At 39.8% G+C, this 16,158-nt stretch overlaps 1 protein-coding gene across 1 annotated transcript in view; it reads right to left on the minus strand.

Moving 5' to 3' along the window:
* Nucleotides 1-2,703: 2,703 nt before the first annotated feature.
* LPAR3 (lysophosphatidic acid receptor 3) overlaps nucleotides 2,704-16,158 on the minus strand; it is an 84,840-nt gene continuing 71,385 nt past the window's right edge. The window contains exon 3 of the mRNA XM_017499833.2: nucleotides 2,704-3,474. Coding sequence (XP_017355322.1) covers nucleotides 3,149-3,474 — 326 coding nt within the window. The 3' untranslated portion in view covers nucleotides 2,704-3,148. The remainder of the gene's footprint in view (nucleotides 3,475-16,158) is intronic.

The raw sequence follows: 16,158 nt of genomic DNA on the forward strand, positions 1-16,158 counted from the left end.
TGGGCCATCCAGCCACGGGCTGAGCATGTGCTCAGTATGCCAATGAAGCTGGAGCACCAGAATTTCTAAATTTTAGTTAGTATTTATAAAAAGCATCAAAGTGCTGAGTGTGAGGAAAATTAACTTCATTGGAGGCTTACATTTATTTTACCGTCTAGTATTGTTTTTATTTGGAATTACATGAATGGGGGCAGGGTGGTGCCATAATCATTTCCATGGTCACAAACTGGTTCCAGGTCTACTACTCACTTGAAAAAGAAATTCACCAAAAATGAAACAATTTATTTCCAAAAGATTATTTCTTTGCAAGCAAGCTATCTTCAGAAACTACTAAATTCTTTCACTGTACAGATTTATCGGAACACCTTATACCGTGCTACAAATCTAAGAAGAAAATTAAATCTCATTTACCTGGGAAGTAGCCTCTGCTTTGGGTCAAGAGCTGGTCTGATGAGGTCTAGATGAATAACCTGCAGATAAGCTTTGGATCCTAGAATTTGAGAACACACAAACACACAGAAAGGGCCAGGTCTATCAAAGGTCCTTGGTGAGCTCTGTGACCCCTGCCGCTTGTCATTTCTAAACATTTCCGACTTCTCTACTCTTGCGCCCTTGCTGAGATGTGTGTGTGTGCATACAAACAAAAACTATATATTTCGACCCTGAGTTTCCACACTTTGGACCCCCTCCAGACACCATTCTGAATATGACACTCTGCTACAGGGTACTAAAAATGGTTCTTTCCTCAAAATAAAACCTTCAAAGATCCCTTAGTAGCTATTTGGGGACTGGAAGTCAATTTCAATTCTCTACCCTTTGGCCAGCTGTAGATTCAAAAGGCTTACATAAAACATCCAGGGTATGTATTTCATGGCAAATTTGATTTTTCTTCTGCAATAGAAATTTGTGCTATAGTTGCCACAAACTGTATTTTTACTTAGAAAATACACAAAGCAATAATGCACCTCAACAAGAGACAACAGATCTTTTTAAATTTTATTTTATAGGTAGCTTCGATAAAAGCTTCAGATAGACCCACATACTATACAGAGTTTGTGAAATCTACACTTTCAAATCATCATACTATTTTAGGCTATTATATTTAAAAGCATGACTTCTCAAATCCTTTTATTACAAGTAGTTCTTGCACATAAATGTTATATCACAATAGCAAAAAAATGTAAACTTGTTTTGCAAACTACATAAATATTATAATATCTGCCTTGAAGTTATCCTCATTTTAAATCAGAATACACTCTAAATTTTTTACATAGAAAACTCTGGTCAGCACAGCCTATGTGTATGAAACATTTTTTTTTTTCTTACTGACTTGCCTTTCATGTTGCCTACTCAGGTCTCGGAAGGAGAAAAATTCAAAATGTAACCCAGACAAAATTCAGTTCACATGTAAGCCAGGTATCAGAAGTATGCCATTAACCTTGGGCAAAATATGAGATGTGAAATTATTCTACATGCTAAATCCAGCAAGCCACCAGTTGGTATAGAGGTAACTGAAGATAAGGACTGGAGTCAAGCTCGTATTTCATTACATAGGAAAGGGATTCCTATGTATATTATCAATACAGCTTTTACTCTGATGTACAAAAGCATCTGTTTTTAAATGAACACCTCTCTCTCTTTTCTTGTACACCACACAGATCATTGCTACAGCTCTAGTCCTAGACTGGAAAGTCTAGGTGGCCCGAAAACTGACTTCACCATCACTGTCCTTTCAGTCTTTAAATGCAAAGTTAAGTTGTTTAAATACACACATGCGCTCCCTGACATTCTCTCTCCTTTTTTTTTTGAGACAGCGTCTCGCTCTGTCACCCAGACTAGAGTGCAGTGGCGCGATCTTGGCTCACTCTGCAACCTCCACCTCCTGGGTTCAAGCAATTCTTGTGCCTCAGCCTCCCAGGTAGCTGGGAGTACAGGCATGTGCCACCACACCTGGCTAATTTTTTGTATTTTTAGTAAAGACGGGGTTGGTTTCACCATGTTGCCTAGGTTAGTCTCAAACTCCTGGCTTCAAGTGATCCTCCCACCTTAGCCTCCCAAAGTGCTGGGATTACAGGTGTGAGCCACGGTGCCCAGCCTCTCTCCTTGATTCTTAACACATTCTTTGGTCGTCTTATTCCTCTGTCCCTTTCCTGGTTTTTCTCTACCTGCTCCTGTTTAGTTGGTCTTCTCTTGGCTTCTTTTTCTCTTACTAGGAAGATTATCAGCTGGATGTTCCACAGGCACTTCAAACTTCACGTTCTCTTCTTGTTTTCTGCATTAAACCCTTCACTAGCTCCCCACTGTTTTTCATCATCATGCGGGAAAATGAGAGGCAGCCTGGGGCGGTAACCCCATATCTGAAATATTCCAGGGATTCGTGTTCGTTCCAATAGTCAGACTAAGCATTCCCTAATCACGTCCCCAGGTATCTTTGAATTAAATCAATAAAAATCAGTAAAAACAGAAAAAATGTATATATACACACACACATGCATATACACACACATTCATGGAAGACCATACCAAGGCCTTTTTCAGGTCAAAAAGAGTTTTCACATTGACCTTTTTTGTTATTTTTAAGTATTTTTCCTTGGACTCTTCCTTCAGTTAAATATCAGGCTTAATCTGGAGGTCTTACTGATTTTTCTTCGATTCCTACTGAACTACTGGCCATGGTTTCTTGGAGGAAAAAAATACCACTGCTGAAGCATTTCTAAACATTCTTAATGCATGCAGAAAGAACTACATAGACTTTCCAAGCAGCTATATAAGATGGCTCAAGTAACATTATTATTTATTTATTTTGGTCTAAACTCTTTCATAACATCCTTTTAAAACACAAGGAGAATGGTTACAAAATGGCACCAGAACCCAGAAGGCCCAGCTGGGTTGGCAGCAGCTCCAAGCAGTTCACAGGACAAGCAGGGACTGGCTGTGCCTTTCCCATTTCTGTGCTTTCTCTAAATGCACCACGTCCTCTTTACTGCCCATGCTTTCAAACCACGAAAAGCAAATTTTAAAGCAAATCTAGCATTGATTAATAGAGACCTCAAATAACACTGTACATGGGTTTTGTTAGAGACAGGTAACCATTCTTAACAGCTCTTTTCCCACAGGAGGCCTGGGTGGGTGGAGAGGTCTCCACAGTTTAGGAACTGCTTTTATTGCAGGCTGCACCTTGGTTAATACTATCCTCTGTGTACTGGCTGCCTGTGTCACTCCTGCTGAGGACCGTGGAGGGAATGCGAGAGGGACGCCTCTCTGAATTCTCCTGAGAGAAGCAGCAGATCATCTTCTTCATGGTGCTATACATGTCCTCATCTTTGTAGGAGTAGATGATGGGGTTCATGACGGAGTTGAGCAGTGCCAGCAGCAGGAACCACCTTTTCACGTGCTGCACACCACACTGCCTGCAGTTCAGGCCATCCAGGAGCAGAACCACCAGGCCCGGGGTCCAGCATACCACGAATGCCCCTGCAAGGAGAGAAGAGGAAGCAACACATGCTCAGACCTTAGGCTGCTTATTCAGGTTTTCTTCTCTCCCAGCCTTCAGTCAGTGACGTCAAGGGACCCTCACGATCTGTTTTGACGACTGCAAAGCAAACTTCCACCTACCATCTGAGCATTGAAGACCTGGGCTTGGTACAGGCAAATAACTGGGAGCCTCCTTGACTATCAGCCACATTTCATTTCAATTTCTTTTCTGCTTACCCATGTCTTGTGATTATGAGAGGCTCACATTTGCATTCTGCTTAGGAGGCATTGCACATGCATGATCTCTGTTAGTTCTCTGAACCACACTGGGAGGCTGCTGTACTCATTATCCATATTGGACAGACAAGAAAACCAAGGCCCAATTCTAGGGGGAGATGAGGGGAGAACTCTGACTCCAGGGCTCCCACACTTCACCCTACATTCTGCTGTTCTTGAAATCAGATTTTCTAAATGCGCCCTTGAAAAAAAGACACAATGAGTCTATGTCATTCTGCTAGTGGTTTAACTAAGTTACCTCTCATAAATTTCATTCTTCATAAATTCATGTGGATGCTTAGTAAGCACTATATTCTTTTTGACATATTCATGGGCCATCTGCATAATCATCTGCTCTACATTTAGATTTTTTGGTCAGAAATAAATCTTTCATGATGAGACAGTTAGAAATCTACTTTTCAGACTCTGCAATTGAACATGAACAGTAATCTCTTCTGAGTCTTTAGCTACAGGATCATACTTACCTTACCTCTAAATTTCATGATATTTTTCTCCTATAAGACATGAGTCCACTATTGCCCTACTATTATCATAACCTCAGATAGCAATAACGACTAACCTATACGGCACTTACTATGAGCAAGGACTGGTGCAAATGCTTTCCTTCATTAACTCACAGGACCATACTATGACATTGGCATTATTATCCCCAGGAAACTGAGGCACAGGGCAAGTTAAGTAACTTCCCTGTGATCAAATAACTCTTAAGAGCCACGATTTTGAACAGAGGCCATCTTTCCCCACAGGCTGTGCTCTGGGTCACTATGTGACCCACCTCCGTAGTATGATGTGGTTGCTTTCGTTGAATGTCCTCGTCATTTCTAAATGCACTTGCTTGTTCATTCATAAATATTCACCTGAAGCTTACAATGTGCCAGGAGCTGAACTAGACAGTGGACGAGGTGAAGGCCATGCACTCAGGGAGCTAAAATACTAACAGAGGAGATGATAAACAAGCAAGTCTATAAATTATATCACCAACTGCTCTGCTGGTTAGAATTAGTTCTGCACAGTATTTCCCTTGTTGCCTTCTCTTACTTCTAAGAGATATAATTCTAAGCAGGGCAAGTCAAGGATTATAGAGAGGCAGTGTAAGGAAGGGAAGAGCCATGAGCCTTGGGGTCAGACACGTATGCACAGCCCAGCCTATGAGCAACCTAAATTATGGGGATTACTTCACTTTTCTCAACCTCCATTCCCTCCTTTATACAATAAAGTTAATAAACCCAACTATGTGAGAGGTGGTTGTGAGGATCAGAGGAAAGTGGTACCCAACAGTGTGGTGGGTTCACTGAGCAGCAGTTATCACGAGGTGCTGTTTCCACAAAACATAGATGTTTACTAGCTAGCAGGAGGGTTGAATTCTTTATTTCATAATTATAGTTCAGCAGTGGTTCCTTTTTTTCTCTGCTCTGTATTGCTTTTGGTCTGGCTGATATATGTGAATAAAGAACTGGACTTGGAGATAAGAGATCAGAGATTTGGATCCTAATTCTTCACTTTCTGAACAACTCTGGGAGACCCATGTCATCACCCTGGGCTCAGCTTCCTCAGCTGTAAACTGAGGACTGACTTTAGGTTGGGTCTGGGTTTTTCTAGTGGTGGGTCAGAACTCGTTAGTTGGTGTGCAATCAATGTGACAGGTTCAGACAGGTTTTTTTGTTTTATTCAGACTAGTTTGAAACAAGCAAAAGAACTGGATGGACAGCCAAGTTTGGAACTACCAGCTTGAGAATCCATCTTGGTAAGTTTTTAGCCATACCACCTGATAACTGTGTCTAAGAAATAAACAAGTCAAATTTGTCTGAGTTTTATGATGAGTTAAAAGCCACAGTTTCACAGAATTTAGCAGTTTCCTACTTGGAAAAGAGTTCAGAAGCTGCTGAGCCCTATCTTTCATTCATAGGAAAAAGACCTTCCGTTTGTACATCTCAGGACAATCCAGGCAAAGGAAATGCCCAGGTCAAGGGAGGCTCTTCACCTGCTGAACAATGGGTTCTTCTCTTAAATACCTTCACGTAGGCTGGGCATGGTGGCTCACATCTATAATTCCAGCACTTTGGGAGGCTGAGGTGGGTGGATCACCTGAGGTCAGGCGTTCGAGACCAGCCTGGCCAATATGGAGCAACCCCATCTCTACTAAAATGCAAAAGTTAGCCAGGCATAGTGGCAGGTACCTTTAGTCTCAGCTACTTGGGAGGCTGAGGCAGGAGGACCATTTGAACCCAGGAGGCGGAGGTTGCAGTGAGCCAAGGTTGTGCCACTGCACTCCAGCCTGGGGAATAGAGCAAGACCTCATCTACAAAAAATAATAATAATAATTAAAAAAAATATATATATATATACCTTCATTTACTTAAAAAGGCTTGCATCCAAACTCTGTCTGTTGTACTCTTCCATTTGTTTCATGTGACTTTCTGGAATAGCCCAGGAAAAGTCTATGCTTCCTCTATGTGATGCCTTTCAGGTTTTTGAAGATGGTTAACACTTTGTGTATTTCTTCAGCCTTTTCTCCAGGAGACACATACTAATTTTGTCTACTGATTCCAAGATGGATACCTCTGGACTCATTCATATTTGTTAATGCCAAGATTTTTTTTTTTTTTAAGTAATCTGGGCTTTGCACAAGCTCTTCTTTGAAACCTGCTTGTTCTCAGCAGTCATAGTCTGAGCATTGAGGTTAAATACATTCCTTTTAGTTTTTCTGGAATTTATGCAGATTGGTAGGGTACTGACTGATATATATTTTCCAGGATCTATCACGCACACACACCCTCCCCTCACTTTTAAGAATTAGTCCAGTTACCCATTTGTATACTCCTGACATCTCCACATTCTCTATGAATTCTCCAAGATTACAGAGCCCAGGGTGTGAGGCTGTGTGGAGAGTTCTTATATTTAAATGTTGACATACAGTAAAACCCCTCAAAGAATGAACTGTTAGATAAACTGTGCATCTCTCTGAGATGTGTTTGGAGAGAAATCTTGGCCTCCAGGTGGAAGAGGCTTGGATCAGCTGTTTCCCAGGGTAACTGCTGGAGAGCATCTGCTCAAGGCAACATCTCTGAAGCACCTGTTCTCTAGTTTAGCTGACTAGTATGTTTGGGCTGTTCTGTCAAAGAAGATTTGCCTTTTCTTGTTCATGGAAACAGCATAAAGATAAGGTCAGCAGGTTTTTATTTCTCTTCTGACACCACGGCCAGCCAATCAATCAGCCAATATTTTTGTTGGATTCCTTCCCTCCTTCCTCCCTCCATCCCTCCCTCCCTTTCTTCCTTTCCTGGCCAGAAGAAAAAAAATCTTTCCTTTAACAAACCAAAGAATGACATAATTGTGATATACGCAACTTCACAGTCAGACATGACATACTATGGAGGCGCCCTTGAAGTGCCGAGGTACTTCCCACTCCTCCTTCACTCTCTTTAGTAGTAAGACGTTTTGTGGCCCACAGCTCAGCAGCCTAGCTTAAGAACAGGAACACGGCTCTGGTGACAGGCTGTCTGGGTTCAAATCCTGGCTCTGCCACCGATCAGTTGTGTGCCTTTGAACACATCACCTAACTTCTCCATGCTGTAGTTACCTCAGGTTTAAAATGAGGGCAGTATTGGTACCATTTCCAAGCGTTTTTATAAAAATTCAATGGATTAATTCAAATACAATGATTAAAACAGACACAAAATCATTGCTCAATAAAACGCTTACAAGGTTCTGATTGAATGAATTATTTTATGTAATTCAATGGAAAGAGAAAATATGTAGGAATTACCATATTATGACAAATGGTATCTATTTGAAGACTTATTTGGAGTGTTGGGTCATGTGATTAATTCAAAACAGAGTTTTGTGCTGGGGAGAAAACTTTCATGACAAAAAATCACCTCATTAAAAAATGAAAATAAATCACATTTAAAAATTCACATCTAATACTATGAGAGTGAGGTTTTAGAAAAACGGCAATTTACTTTTATCCTTTTATTGAGTGTGGTGTGCATGTGCACACATGCGGGGGGTGTACTATATTATTCAAACAAAACTACTTAAAATATATGTGAACTTTAAAAAGTAATGATTAAAAGAATAAAGAGTAATACCTGTTTACTTACCACCCAACTTAAAAGAACCCTATCATATCTTTGGAGCCTCCTGGGTGCCTACCCCAGCAGCCCTCTCTCCTGTGGAAATAAACATATCATACATTTTGTGCTAATCATCTTCTTGCTTTTTCTCATAGTTTTCCAATATATGGATGTAATGTTAGACATCATATTTAGATTAATCTGTTTTTTAACGGTACCATGATTTACATTGATTTTTGTTATCAATATATTGGAATTCATTTCTAGCATCTTATTTGTTATTTGTTTCACTTTTTTCTATGCTTTGCTTGTTCTCCTCCTCTCTTTTTTTGTATTGAGATCTTTCGTTCATTTCCTTTGGTTTCATTCTCCCCCTTCCATTGGTTTGGAAGTTAGAGACCCCACTAAATTTCGACTTATATATTTAACAAAGCATAAAGTTGTCCAGTGTTTGTCCTTCCTTCCCATCAACACAAGGACCTTGGAACACTCCCACCTGGATTTCTTTGGAATTATACAATTTCATATAGAAAGGACTCTTAACGTCAAAGTCAGTAGCTATAGCTTTTGATGTCTGGCTTGTTTAGTTTTTCTCTCTTGACAACACAGTAACCCTCTCTTGGGAATAGCAGAGAGAATAAAAGTGTAACTGTTATGGGAAATACAGATCACTGGAGCTGGATAAGGCCTTAAAGATTACCAGTGTTTTTCAAACTTTTGACCAAGCCAAATGAAAAAGAAAGGAACTTTCAAAATAAGCGTGTTCCCTGGTCCCACATCAGACCAAATTGTCAGAATCTCTGGGGCGAGACACAGAAATCCGCAGGACTAAAAAGTTCCCTGGGTGATCATGTTGTAACCTATTTCTTCATGCTGACCCAAAATGGTTTAATCAAGCTGACTCCATAAGCAAAACTGTAGATGCCATATAGACTTAGCAAAAAGCCATGGAAAAGAGAGAGGGAGCCGAGTTCTTTCAAATGAGAAAGTAACATCTCTAAAGATCACTATCTTCAATTTGCATTTGGAAAAAATGTTTGAGTACATTTGCAAAAATAAATATACAAAGAGTGGCAGTGAAACTAGTCTATAGGCAAGGCATCCACAGTCCTCCTCTGCTGCTCTTTGGCTTCCTGTGCCAGGAATGCCTTCTCACCTCCTAATCTGAGGTCTGCTTTTCTTTCTAAACTTAGTGCATACTCCACCTTCTCCACTGGAGCTCTCCCATCTCTCCAACCACAGTGTCCATTTCCTCCTGTCAACTCCTGTAGTGCTTTCTACTCATAGCATTCACATGGCACTGGGCATATTACCTGCTTAATTCCTCTCTAGCACTTCCCGAGAGCTCTGGGTCAGGCAGTGTGCTCAGGGCTTTACATGCACTTCCCCTGTAAAACTCACAGCCCTACAAAGTTGCTACTTTTATTATTATCCTAGACTAACATATTATAAATTTGAAGTTTATGCAAACTCTTGAGCATTGAGCTACACCAGAGGTAGTTTTTAATATATATGTCTTGTGTCTCAGGTGTGTTCTAAGCTCCCTAAACATGCAGGCTGTGACTCATGTGTGTTTGTCTTCTTAGAAGTAAGTATGGAGCCCCACTCTCAGTAGCTCAGGAGATGAGCCAGGTGAATGCAATTGAAATTTATTAATACCTTCAGGGATTGACAGGGACAGAACCTGGACCTGACGACTCTAACTCCTGTCAAAGAAGGTCTCAGTTGAAGTGACACTCCGTTGAGCTGGTGCTAAGGGCAAGAATGACTGTGCACAGGTGAGAAATAGTGTGATGCATCTGGGTAATTACAAGTGGTCCCGGATGGTTTTAACCCAGGAAGATGATTGAGGAAGTAAGATAAAGTCTGGGAGGTGAACACAGGGCTAGATTCAGACGGGCCCTATGTGCAATAATCAAGAGTTTGGATTTATTACAGATCAGACACTAATAAGCCTTTTCAACCAGGAGTTCATGCAGAAAATTAAGTCTGAGTGCCCTTAGGCACCCACTGTATGTATGAACTCTACACTTCTAAGCATCTAGAATAGTGTGAATTATGTACCATCCTTGAAAAGATTAAGAATGTATTTCTATGTTCCATGGTTCATAAAGGAACCCCATTGAGAAAGGCTAGATCAAAGTTTTTTTCAGACATAGCAGCAATTCAGTGGGTTGTGAAATCAATTTAGTGAGTTGCGACCAGCAATTCAAAAAAAAAAAAAAGAAATAGAAACAGAAAACACCAGAGTGCATCAAATACAGCAACGCCATGTTTCATGAAACTTGTTTCAATTACACAGAAAAACAAGTGTGTGAACTGGGCTGTGATACGAAATGTACATTATTTCTTACTGTGGGTCCTGATTTTTAAAAGTTTTAAATCCACTTCTATAGATCAGTGGTTTTCAAACCACTTTTTTTTTTTTTTAAGCAGAGGAATACTTTTCCCAAAGGAAATGTCTTGTTAAACTTCAAAATCAGAGCTGCTCTGACTGAAGAAAGGGATGGAGGAAGGGGTTTTGACGAAAGCCCTATGTAACAGAATGGGCTCTCATCTTCCTACTCCAAACACCCGCTCCCCATACATGTCCACACACTGAGGCCCCCCGAGAGACCCCTGGCAACTCTACTGACCACTATTTTAAAAACGCTGTTATAGAATGGTAGTTCTTTGAAGATTTTTGAATCAAGGATGTGAACAAATCTTAGATTTTAAAGCAAATTTTTATCTGAGTGCTCAGGATGGACTAGAGGTATTTGTGGAACTAGAAGTCAGCTCCAACCTGCATCAGAATCATCCAGGCTGCCTGCTTAAAATTCACATTTCTTAAAACTTAGTCCTGCCAAATGAGAAACTGATGGCCTACAAAGGGAGACTCATCTGAAGACTAGCTAAAATCCAGGTGAAACTATCAGGATCCGAAAAAGCAGTGGTTGTAGAGATGCTCAGAGGAGTTGTAAGCAGGAAGGAACCATGAGATCTGAATATTTGGATCTAGGAATTGAGGGGAAGAAAGACTCCATGGTGAGTAAGTAGCATGTGGCTATGATAACTAAGCAGGGAGACAGGAGGGACAGGTTTAGGAGGAGGAGACAGTGTTTAGTTTTGGGTGTCAGGCACGTAGAGCGTCTGTGGCTCCCCCAGTTGGAGATGTATAGAAGGCAGCCAGGAGCGTGGATCAGAACTCTGAAAACTCCAAATTGAAATGCTGACTTGGGTGTTATCAGCAGTAGGTGGCAACTGAGGCACATGTCCTTCTATTAATAAATATTAACTAAGCAATTACCTACCTCATGCCAGTGAATGCCTTCATGATGATGAGTTGTGTAACAAACGTATCTCCTTCTGTAGCCAAGTGACAGGCCAGTTATATTGATAAGAAGCAATTTTTTTTAATTTTAATGATGTTCTACATTCTTTCAGTACCTGCCTAAGAGACTCACTAAGAGTTCAATTAGACTACAAATAAGCTTTCCTCTAGTAATTAAACTAGTTTGAGAGCTGTACTCAAATATCATTAACATGAGTTCAATGTTAATTTTTAAAGTTTAGTGAATAGTATGCTAGAATATTCAATTACAGCACTGAGATGCTATCTTAACGACTACAATTTAAGGTAATCAGAAACATCAAATTAAGGAATGTCTAATACTTTGGGAGGTACAATTACAAATGAAAATATTGGTAACAAGTGAAATAAAAGATCTTGCAAAGTCCCTAGTCAACATTATTTTTTAGATACTCAATAACAACTCCCCCAGCTGAATTTGGAAGTTTATAAAACATCTCAAATGGTATCTTTGTTAATAACTCATCTCCATACTATAGGAAATAAAAAAGGAGAACACCCTCCCATCTGGAGAAGCACCCTTCACTGGAATGTATTTAAGATCGTTCAGCACTCCTGGGGTTTTGGTGACAGATAAGGTCTCAGTTACACAAGGACTGTTCAACACTCAAACTTTTCTTTCTATTTAGGCTTGCAGCCATATTTCCATCTGCTTAAAAATTCACCCATGCAATTAATCAAAGAATATTGACATGAGTGGCACACAAACATCCACAATGATAAAAACAATCACTCACGCAGAATACTCTCACTTTGGCACATAGACTACTAATTTCATCAAACGGGAGGATATATTTTAAATCTGTTCACTCTCTTATTCTTTGTTTCTAGTCCAGGAAAAAGCAGCAGGGCACAGCAATAATACTAACCTAGTAAGCCGCAGGGCCATCTGATTTACTAAAATAGAAAATTATAACTCTACATAAAAATCAGGTTTGTGGATCTCATCCTAGGGAAGCATTCTTCTTATTTGAAAAGGAATTTTTAAAGTAGAATTTCAAAGTAAGCATCTACTTTTGGTTAGAAGCATTATAATGTGTAAGTCACACATTAACAGAATACTCAAGTGAAAATGTTCTTATGACATTAAAGAATTCATTTAACAATTTAAAAATAACACTTTCAGATGTTGTGTACAGTCAAATTCATATCTATTTACCCACAGCATTTCAGAAATCCAATAATTCAGAAAATAGATTGTCATATATGTGAAACGAATGAAAATATATACCTTTAGTAAATCTGACTTACATTTTTACTGCAGAAAACAGGACACTAAGATGCTTCAAATAGATGATGAGCAATTAAACATTCCACAAATGATTCATTTAACACTATTGTTACTACTGTTGGATATTTTGACCCTAACAACTGGTTTTAGATACTTGTTTTAAATTTGTGGCCAGCTTTCCAGCTTTGGAAAACTGAAAATCTTGATACCAAGGGCAATAAAAGATAAAATTTAAAGCAGAGGCATACCAGCTAGAACCACTGCCTAGGCTAATTCTAGTGTTTAACTACATTCAACAGCTAGAAGTCATAAACCATGTAAGAAAACACCATCTCTACCTCCAGATTCCACTTAAAATGTTGTATGTACTAAAAAGCAATGCCTCAATACTTCACTAACTATTATATCAAGGGCTCTGTAGCAGCTAAGAAAAGGTGTGAGGTCAGCTGTGTGTACTGACAGAGTAGCAGCTATTTGCCTGGTATAATCTTAAAGAATGACAGATCCCAACTGACCTTCCCAAAGATTAGACGTTCTTCCTGCTGAAGTCATTCCTTTGGATTCAGAAGGCCTCTGCTGCAACTCACCTAGAAATGCTAACATATTAGGCTGTAGGCATGTAATATTTAATCACATAAACAACTGTCATTAGCACAGAACAGGGCCCTGGGGGAATGTATAAGAGACATCTCTGATGGGGTTAAAAAATTTTGAAAGGACTACAGCATTGAATATTGCACAGGAAAGTTGACCTAACTAGAACACAAGATTCCGGACATAACAGATGGCACAAAATATCATTCTGAGCTCAGCGGAAAGGAATATGAATGAAGTAGCAGGCACTGGGGGAGTGGGTTGAAACGACGCTGACTTACACTGAGATGGGCCTGGAAGAACTACAGCATGGTATAGCTCAGGAATGACATGGTTCTGACATGGGCTACCACTTCCCATCCTACACTCTGGGTTAATAAATCACAACACTATTTGTTTCTGGGCCCAGATATGACCTAGAATCCCTTGCAGCACAATGCTCCAAGCAGTCTCTGGCAATCAAATAGAATCAGCCTTGAAATGAAACCTCCTTATCCCCATTGTAGTAAAACAAGCATAGGCTTGAAATCAAGCAGATCCTGAGTTGAAATCCTGGTTAAGACTAAGGGCAAATCAGCTCACCTTCCTGGGCCTCCATTTCTTAGCTACGCAATCAGCATAATGATAAGACCCAACAGGATTTCTGGGAAAATTTAATGAGATAATATGCGGAAAGTGTCCAACACAGAAAGCACTCAGAAAGTGTTAGTTCTGACTACCCAGATAGTGCTGGTTACTTCCTCTGCTGTCCTTCTTAGGTAACTTATAAGCAGATCTGGGAGAGTGTTTCAGTTGCTGCTGTGTGCCCACACTTGTGTGAGCACACAATTTCTCACACTCTGCCCTGTTTCTGCATGCATCTTGCTATCCTGCTAGACTGACACCCTCAGCAGAGATGTCTTTTGCGCCTTATTCAACTTAGATTACTCAGTGCTTAGCCAAGTGCCATATGCCTAGTGGTGCTTAATAAATGCTTGCTGAATGAAGGAGTAAGGAGTCTTGATTCAAGTCTAGATCCTGGACTAGAGTGTGAGTTTTAAAAGGCCATTCTGTTTCTCTGCTTCCAGTGTCTCCATCTGTATGTTACTGGGATTGGATGAGAATGTCCATAAGGGTCCTGCCTGGTCTTACATTTGATGGTTGTGGGGTTCTCTCATAGCTTCCTTTAGTCACAGCCAACATGCAGTGCTAGTAATTGAGGAGAAAGGCAAACATGGACGCTCTGCAGAGTGCTATGTGAGAGACTCTTATGGTAAAACTTAAGACGCATATCACATGACTCCAGCAGAAACTGGGACCTTGATGGAGTGAAGGAATGCCCTCAGATATTCAATATTTAATTCTAACATGCAGTGGGCATTTGTTAAGTGTCAGGCACTGTGCTCATCACTGGGAATAGCAAGATAAGGAAACAGAGGATTAAGTGGTTTTTTCCAGCTCTGTGAAGAAGGCCATTGGTAGCTTGATGGGGATAGCATTAAATCTATAAATTGCTTTGGGGAGTATGGCCATTTTCACAATATTGATTCTTCCTAACCATGAGCATGGAATGTTTTTCCATCTGTTTGTGTCTTCTCTTATTTTCTGGAGCACTGGTTCCTAGGTATTTTATTCTTCTTGTAGCAATTGTGAATGGGAGTTCACTCTTGATTTGGCTCTCTGTTTGTCTGTTATTGGTGTTGGTCTGTTACAATCATGTCAGCTGCAAATAGAGACAATTTGCTCTGGCTAGAACTTCCAATACTATATTGAATAGGAGTGGTGAGAGAGGGCATCCTTGTCTAGTGCCAGATTTCAAAGGGAATTCTTACAGTTTTGCCCATTCAGTATGATATTGGCTGTGGGTTTGTCGTAAATAGCTTTTAATATTTTGTGATAGGTTCCATCAATACCTAATTTATTGAGAGTTTTAGCATAAAGGACTGTTAAATTTTGTCAAAGGCCTCTCTGCATCTATCGAGATAATCATGTGTTTTTTGTCTTAGGTTCTATTCTATTTATGTGGTGGCTTACGTTTATGGACTTGCCTATGTTGAACCAGCCTTGAATTCTTGGGATGAAGACTACTTGATCAGGATGGATAAGCTTTTTGATGTGCTGTTGCAATCGGTTTGCCAGTATTTTACTGAAGATTTTTTCACCTATGTTCATCATGGAGATTGCCTGTAGTTTTCTTTTTTGTTGAGTCTCTGCTGGGTTTTGGTATAAGAATATTGTTGGCCTCATAAAATGAGTTGGGGAAGATTCCCTCTTTTTGGATTGTTTGGTTTAGTTCTGGTGGGGTGCAAGTGTCCATTAATTTATCCATTTCTTCCAGGTTTACTGGTTTATGTGCATAGAGTTGTTTGTAGTAATCTCTGATGGTAGTTTGTATTTCTGTGGAATCTGTGGTGATATCCCCTTTATTGTTTTTTATTGCATCTATTTGATTCTTCTCTCTTTTCTTTTTTATTAATCTGGCTAGCAGTCTGTCTATATTGTTGATCTTTTTGAAAAACCAGCTCCTGGATTTATTGATTTTTTTGAAGGGATTTTTTGTTTCTCCATCTCCTTCATTTCTGCTCTGATCTTCGTTATTTCTTGTCTTCTGCTAGCTTTCGAGTTTTTTTTTTTTTTTAATCTTTTTCCTTTAGCTCTTTCAATTTTAACAATAGGGTGTCAATTTTCGATCTTTCCTCATTTCTCATGTAGGCATTTATTGCTATAAATTTCCCTCCAGAAACTGCTTTAAATGTGTCCCAGAGATTCTGGTACATTGTGTCCTCATTCTCGTTGGTTTTGAAAAACATCTTAATTTCTGCCTTCATTTCATAGTTCATCCAGTCAACGTTCAGGAGCCAGTTGTTCAGTTTCCATGAAGTTGTGCAGTTTTGAGTTAAGTTTCTTAATCCTGAGATCTAATTTGATTGCATTGTGGTCTGAGAGACTGTTTGTTATGATTTCCATTCTTTTGCATTTGCTGAGGAGTGATTTACTTCCAATTATGTGGTCAATTTTAGAGTAAGTGAAATGTGGTGCTAAGAAGAATGCATATTCAGTGGATGTGGGGTGGAGAGTTCTGTACATGTCTATAAGGTCCACTTAGTCCACGTCTGAATTCAAGTCTTGTATATCCTTGTTGATTTTCTGTCTTG

The sequence above is a fragment of the Cebus imitator genome, unplaced genomic scaffold (genome assembly GCF_001604975.1).
Source record: "Cebus imitator isolate Cc_AM_T3 unplaced genomic scaffold, Cebus_imitator-1.0 Scaffold261, whole genome shotgun sequence".
Lineage (NCBI taxonomy): Eukaryota > Metazoa > Chordata > Mammalia > Primates > Cebidae > Cebus > Cebus imitator.